This window comes from Podarcis cretensis, assembly GCF_951804945.1.
Source record: "Podarcis cretensis genome assembly, chromosome: 16".
NCBI classification, from domain to species: Eukaryota; Metazoa; Chordata; class Lepidosauria; order Squamata; family Lacertidae; genus Podarcis; species Podarcis cretensis.
In genome coordinates, this window is record NC_137186.1 from 26,108,854 (window position 1) to 26,116,533 (window position 7,680).

At 47.4% G+C, this 7,680-nt stretch overlaps 1 protein-coding gene across 1 annotated transcript; it reads left to right on the plus strand.

The window, feature by feature from the left end:
- The first annotated feature begins 1,390 nt into the window (after positions 1-1,390).
- On the plus strand, positions 1,391-5,279 carry LOC307205277 (ubiquitin-like protein ISG15). The gene is made up of 2 exons (XM_079957465.1): positions 1,391-1,510; positions 3,839-5,279. Exons 1-2 carry the CDS (start codon positions 1,508-1,510, stop codon positions 4,331-4,333), a joined length of 498 nt encoding a protein of 165 aa, XP_079813591.1. The 5' UTR covers positions 1,391-1,507; the 3' UTR covers positions 4,334-5,279.
- The last annotated feature ends 2,401 nt before the right edge of the window (positions 5,280-7,680 follow it).

Below are 7,680 nucleotides of genomic sequence, written 5' to 3' on the forward strand. Positions count from 1 at the left end.
CTGAGCCAAGTCACAGGCTCACCCTATTCATACACAGACATACCCTTAAGACAGGATTTGTGAATGAAAAGACAATGGGGAGGCTTTTCCATTTTCCTTCAACCTTGCAGAGATATATTTGAGGTCAATTTGGGAGGAACAAAATGGATTCAGGACTTTTTCTGTGGGGTTTCAGACATGTGGTTTATATATGCAGTTATGAACATTTATCACACACACACACACACACACACACACACACACCTGAAGCAAAGTTCTTAACCCGAGGTACTATTTCTGGGTTAAAAGAGTCTGTAACCTGAAGCGTATGTAACCTGAAGCGTATGTAACCTGAAGCGTATGTAACCCGAGGTACCACTGTATCTCTGAATGGCAATAACAACGTAAGGAGAGCCTACTGGATCCTGCCATTTAGACCACCATCCTCTTCTCACAGTGGCCAACCTGAGGCCTGAGTGGGAAGCAGGATCTGAGCCCAAGAGTACAGTGGTACCTTGGGTTACATATGCTTCAGGTTACAGACTCCACTAACCCAGAAATAGTGCTTCAGGTTAAGAACTTTGCTTCAGGATGAGAACAGAAATCGTGCTCTGGTGGCGTGGCGGCAGCAGAAGGCCCTATTAGCTAAAGTGGTGCTTCAGGTTAAGAACAGTTTCAGGTTAAGTACGGACCTCCGGAACGAATTAAGTACTTAACCCGAGGTACCACTGTATTGGGATTTTATGTTGTGAACTGCGAGACCTGTAGGTATAGAGCAGAATACAAACAAACAAACCAACGCCACCTCCAACTGTGAAGGCAGAGCATAGCCTTCGTGGCTAGCTGCCATGGATACCTTTCTGTTCCGTGTATTTGTCTAATCCCCTTGTAAAGCCATCTAAGCAAGCGGCCGTCGCTGTCTCCCGTGGCAGTGAGTTCCATAGTTTAACGACGTGCTGCCTGTAAATATCTGCCCTGATTCTCCCAACATTCACTTTCATGGGAAGCCCGCGAGTTATAGTGTTATGAGAGCGTGAGAAAAAGCTTCATTTTCTCCATGCCACGCATCATTTTTCTAAATGCACTTTAATCTCCCCGAATACCGATTCCCACCATCGTGTCCCTATTTACTCGAGCCTGTTCTCTAAGCTTAAAAAGCCCCAGGTGTCGAAATCTTTCCTCTTGCAGGAGCCGCTCCGTCCCTTTTATCTTCTCTCTCTCTCTTGCCCTTTGCTGCAAGATCAAAACAATGACCAGATCGTCAAGGTCTCTAATCGGTTTCGTTTTCTCCTTTGCCTGCCCAGGAAAAGGAAAGCGAACTCTTCCCGGAGACTCTTCGCTCCGTTTTGCTTTCCTCAGAAGCGCCCCCTGCCGGTGAAATCGCGAAAGCGAGGCGGCTATAAAAGGCCAGTCGAAGGGAGAGCTGCTGCCAGACCGCGTCAGCTGAGCATCCGACGGCAGCTGTTGGCTTCGGTGTCCCGATCGCTGACTTCAGGCGTTGCTACGACCCAGACGGCAAACGTGCAGGATGGTAAGAAAAAGGTTCCTCTAGCGGAGTGTGGGTGTCTGAGTGGGTGTAGCCAGGATTTCTGAGGTTGGGGCGCGCGGTGGGGCAGGAGACCCGTCTGTCATCATCTTCTTTCTGGCTCTGTCTAGCAGATTCGGAATGAAATATCTCAACAACAGTTGTTTTAAATTACTTTCTTTTGACCCCAAGTGCTCAGGAAAATTTTTCAAAATCTTTGTAATAATAATAATAATAATAATAATAATAATAATAATAATAATAATTTTATTATTTATACCCTGCCCATCTGCCTAGGTTTCCCCAGCCACTCTGGGCAGCTCCCAACAGAATATTAAAAACACAATAAAACATCAAACATTAAAAACTTCCCTAAACAGGGTTGCCTTCAGATGTCTAACCCTAACCTGCCCCCCCCCCCGAACATCCATAGGTGTGTGTGTGAGGAAGAGGAGGAAATGGGGCTGCCAACTGACTCGGAAAAAACGGGTTTGTACTACTCTTGTGGCTTTAGGTAAAGGTAAAGGTACCCCTGCCCGTACGGGCCAGTCGTGTCCGACTCTAGGGTTGCGCGCTCATCTCGCTTAAGAGGCCGGGGGCCAGCGCTGTCCGGAGACACTTCTGGGTCACGTGGCCAGTGTGACGAAGCTGCTCTGGCAAGCCTGCACCAGTGCAGCACACGGAAACACCGTTTACCTTCCCGCTATAAAGCGGTACCTATTTATCTACTTGCACTTAGGGGTGCTTTCGAACTGCTAGGTGGGCAGGAGCTGGGACCGAACGACAGGAGCTCACCCTGCTGTGGGGATTCGAACCGCCGACCATACGATCGGCAAGTCCTAGGCGCTGAGGTTTTACCCACAGCGCTTGTGGCTTTAAGAGCAGCTTAACTTTGAGATCTTCATCCCGAGAAAGAATTAGTTTTATTTATTTCTATTGCTCTGAGTAGACCCACTGACAATAATGAAGCTTAATTTTTATTTTATTGCATTTCTATCCCACCTTTTTTCTCTAACGAGTGGCAGTCACGGTTCTTCCCCCTCCTTATTTAACCCCCACAACAACCCTCTGAGGTAGGTAAGGCTGAGAGAAGGCAGTGACTGCCCCCCACGGCTGAGTGGAGATTTGAACCTTGGTCTCCCAGCTCCTAGTCCACTGCTCTAACCATTACACCACCAATGGCTCTTTGTGTGGAATGGATAGCGAATGAGAATGGGTTGCATGAACAGTGTGTGTGTGTGTGTGTGTGTGTGTGTGTGTGTGTGTGAAAGAGAGAGAGAGATTAGAATTTTACGTTATGCTGCCTTGCAGTACTCTCTGATTTTATTGATACTGACATCACTTATGAACAAAGATATTGTTTAGGCCAGTGTTTCCCAAACTGGGGTCTCCAGCTGTTTTTGAACTACAATTCCCAACATCCCTGACCACTGGTCCTGCTAGCTAGGAATGATGGGAGTTGTAGTCCAAAAAAGCTGGATACTCTGGTTCAGGAAATAACAATAACAACAACAATTTATTATTAAATCATGCCCATCTGGCTGGGTTTCCCCAGCCGCTCGGGGCAGCTACTAACAAGATATTAAAAACCTAGTAAAACCTGCGTTCCACAGGGCAAGTGCCACTAACAACAACAACAACAACATCTGAAGAAGGGTATCTGAAGAAGTGTGCATGCACACGAAAGCTCATACCAAGAACTAACTTAGTTGGTCTTTAAGGTGCTACTGGAAGGATTTTTTTTATTTTGTTTTAACAACAACAACAGTAATTTATTATTATACTGGGTTTCCCCAGCAACTCTGGGCACCTACTAACAAGATATTAAAAACATAGTAAAACATCAAAGATTAAAAACTTCCCTATTCTGGGCTGCCTTCAGATGTCTTCTAAAAGTCAGATAGTTGTTTATTTCCTTGACATCTGATGGGAGGGCGTTCCACAGGGCAGGTGCCACTACCAAGAAGGCCCTCTGCCTGGTTCCCTGCAGCCTTACCTCTTGCAGTGAGGGAACCACCAGAAGGCCCTTGGATCTGGACCCCGGTGTCTGGGGCTGAATGATGGAGGTCGAGATACTTTCAGGACCGGTGTTATGTGGTCTCGGCGGCCACTTCCAGTCACCAGTCTAGCGGCCACATTCTAGATTAGTTGTAGTTTCCAGATCACCTTCAAAGGTAGCTCCACATAGAGCGCTTTGCGGTTAGAAACACTGGTTTAGGCTAAGAGAAACACCTGAGAGCAGGCTCACATGCTCCTTTGGCAACAGATAACCCTTATCTCCCGGGTCCTAATCTGACATTAACCACTACACCACACTCTCTGCTTCCTTCCCAGGCCCTGCGGTTGAATGTAAAACTCCTGTCAGGAGAGCAATACCCCCTGGACACGCATGCCAGCAAAACTGTCTGGGATTTCAAAATCCAAGTAGCCCAGAAGACAGGGTTGTCCCCATATCAGCAGAAGCTGGCCTGCCAGTCTAACGGCAACATCAACCTTCAGGACAGTGACCAGCTCTCCAAATTCGGGCTGAAATCCGGGGACACCATACTGTTGGTGGTCAAGAGCGAGGAGTCCATCCCCATCTTCCTGCATAACGCCAGGGGCCAAACCAAAAACTACCTCGTCATGCCTTCGGATTCGGTGGACCAGTTCAAAGCTCGAATTCGGCAGCAGGAGAACATCCACACTGATCAGCTCTGGCTGACGTATGAAGGGAAACCCCTGGATGATGGCAAGAAGCTGTCTGACTACAACATCGCTCCCCACGGCACCGTCTACTTAAACTTGCGCCTCCGAGGGGGCTGCAATTTGGGGGGTGGGCCAGCTTAGCAGACCTCGGGACACCCAAGGCTGTTTCCTCTCTGCTTTTTCTGACTCGCTTCTAAGTTAGATCACGCTCTGTCCCCATCCTCAGCTTGCCACCAGCCTTATGCTCTGTGTCAAGGGTCAGGAACCTTTTTCAGCCATGAGCTGGTTCACTGTCCCTCAGACCATGTGGTGGGCCAAACTATATATATATATTTTTTTTGGGGGGGGAGAAATGAATGAATTCCCATGCCCCACAAATAACCCAGAGATGCATTTTAAATAAAAGGACACATTCTACTCATGTAAAAACACGCTGATTCCCAGACCGTTCACGGGCCAGATTGAGAAGACAATTGGGCCGCATCCGGCCCCCGGTCCTTAGGTTGCCTACCCCTGCTCTATGTATTTGCAGCAGTACTGAACATTTTTGGAAACTTTGTTGAGCCACCTGTTGTGCAAGGAGCTTCCTCCAGTGCAACTGCTGAGTTGAATTCCTCCATTGCTCAACATGAAAATCCAGCTGGTGCAGGTACAGAGAGCACTGCCAATAGACCTCAGTGTTATAGCAATGTTGCAACAGGTATTCCATCTGGCTGCAGACATCGCACATGGCTGTAGCCATTCTGCTCTGTAGCCATTTGGCTTCTCCTTGCCCTGAATTCTTTCCATTCAGGCTGGCTATTGTCAGAAATTATAATTTCCAACAACCGGGTGCCTGGGCTTGCTTGTTTTCCTCTTCCCTCACCATCCCTTTTTCCTTTCGTTGTTTTATGTAAGCTGCTCTGGGAGCCTTTTTGGGGGGGGTGGGAAGAGTGGGGCAAAAATGCTTAAAATAAATAGCAAGTGTTAACTGGCTTTTTAATTATTATTTTGTCCTTCCGTGGCTTCGATTCCGTATTGTACTCAAGAGCTTTTATGTACTTGCTTTTACACTGCTTTCAAAAATAAATACAAGAAAACACAAAAATGACTTGTCTGATTGCTGCTCTTCCTGCTGACAAAGATTTTTTTGTGGTTTGCACAGCTGTCAAATGTGGCAACGTCATTGGTCCCAGTGAGTCATTTTAGGGCATTGGGGTGATCACACTGTGAAATTATGGGTGTGGTAGCTGACATGGGATGGGTATATACATTTAAAGAGCATTCCCCCATCTCCATAGACCCATGAGAACCGTAGTTTGTCAAGAGTGCTGGGAACTGTAGTTCTGTGAGGGGCAAACTACAGTTCCCAAGATTCATTGGGGGGGGGGAGTTGGAGATGTGCATTGTCAATATGGTGTTTGATGCCCGGGTCAGATGGTAGCCTGCAACAACTGGAGGCCACCAGGTTGGCAAAGACTGTTAGTTGTACTTCTGCTACGGAGACCTGGGTTCGAATCCTCATTCAGCCACAGAGCTTACTGGGCTTGAGCGCCACATTAGGCGAAATGTTCTTGCATTGAAGGGGGTTGGACTAGATGGCCCTTGTGGTCCCTTCCAACTATACAGTTCTATGATTCTAAGATGGAGAAGGGAGCGGGACAGATCTCTCAACGATTTTGCCACCTTGGTGACTCAGGATTAGCAAGAGTCAAGAGCCCTGTGGTTATCAGCCCAGCTGCTGTTTTCTGAGAACCAGACAGGAAGAGGACTCCCCTTTGTGTCTGTCACCTTATCAAGGAAGCAGCCAGCTTGTCATCAACCTTCTGAGAAAAATACAAAACATTAAACAAAGCCACAGAGACTTGCGAACTACCCAGCCTAAAATGAACTTAAAATGTCCGGTTTCAATAGATTTTTCAAATGCTTAACTCAGTCTTTTAGATAAGTTCATGAAGATACCAACAAAAGGTAAGTTCGGTGTTATTCACAATACCGAGATGTGCTAGTGGAGTTGTTAATAAAGTTGTAGGCAGTGAAGTTGCAGGCGACAGGGTGCTGGTGTTTTGCACCTGTTTCACCCTGGCAGTCCAAGTGATCAAGAGGCCGCTGTTCGCCCCCTGTTGGACATGCCTGGTATAAATCTTCAATCCAATCTTAGAAGGGAGCCACATTTTTATTTTTCCAATTCATCAGTATCAGTCTTTTTGCTGTGGTAAGGGCACGGAGAGTCCACTTGTGTTGTCCTTCTGTAAGTTCGAATAAGTAAGGTCCCCTGCTGCCACTTGCCTCTTTGCACCCCGCTGGGTATGTAATTCAAGAGGACCTTTTGCTCTGTAAACATAAGGTTGTTCCATACAGTTCTGTTGAGAGTGTCAGTTAAAAGGTAAAGAAAAAGATACCCCTGACCGTAAGGTCCAGTCACAGACAACTCGGGGGTTGTGCGCTCATCTCACTCTATAGGTGGAGGGAGCCAGCATTTGTCCACAGACAACTTTCGGGTCATGTGGCCAGCTTGACTAAGCTGCTTCTGGCGAACCACAGCAGCGCATGGAAATGCTGTTTACCTTCCTGCCAGAGCAGTACCTATTTATCTACTTACACTTTGAGGTGCTTTCGAACTGCTAGGTTGGCAGGAGCAGGGACCGAGCAACGGGAGCTCACCACGTTGCGGGGATTCGAACCACCGACCTTCTGATCAGCCTAGGCTCTGTGGAGTTACCTTCTGCCAAAAATCTTTCAGTATGGGACAATGAAAAAACATATGTTTTAGAGAGAATCATTATCCCTATTGCATCTCCAAGAGCTAGACACCTTAGATAGCCCTTTTTTTAAACAAACATAGTGGGGGCATAGGGTTAGAGGGGGATTTTCCACTGGTGGCAGATGACAGAAGACTGTGACACCATGAGACCGGTGTAAAACCAGACTAAATAAAGGTTTTATTTCAAAACAACGAACAGTAAAGCTTGTGGGTGTTTTTCCTGCAGGCAGAGTTCAAACTGCAGCTTTTTTCCTTTTGTCGTCACGGCCAGCTGTACCCAATCAGCCCAGAGCTCACACAAACTGTTCTTAAAGGTACAAACATGTTTCTGTGCAGAATGATTCTTTCCCAACAGTCCAGTATATTCTAAATATTATTTTTTGTTGAGACTCCTCTCGTGTATGCACCACCTTCGAGAGATGGATGAGGTGCTGGCTCAGAGGCGCACTGTTGCTCTCTGGCCACAGAGGGCGCCACGGCCACAGGGATGAGAGTCTGTTGTCTTGCTCCAAAGGAGCCTCCAGGCAGATGTGATTTGGTCCTTGCAAAAGGAGCAAGCAGGGAGGAGGTGGTCTCCCTGGCGTGGACCAGAATGTGGAAACTGAGGATGGGGTGGTTCTTGCTGGGACACGGTGAGCAGAGCCTGATGGAGTGAAACACTATACGGTTGCAGCAGGGAGAGCTATATCCACATCATCACCATCACACCTCCTCAGAAGAAGACCTCAGGGGCTTTGTGTGCTGC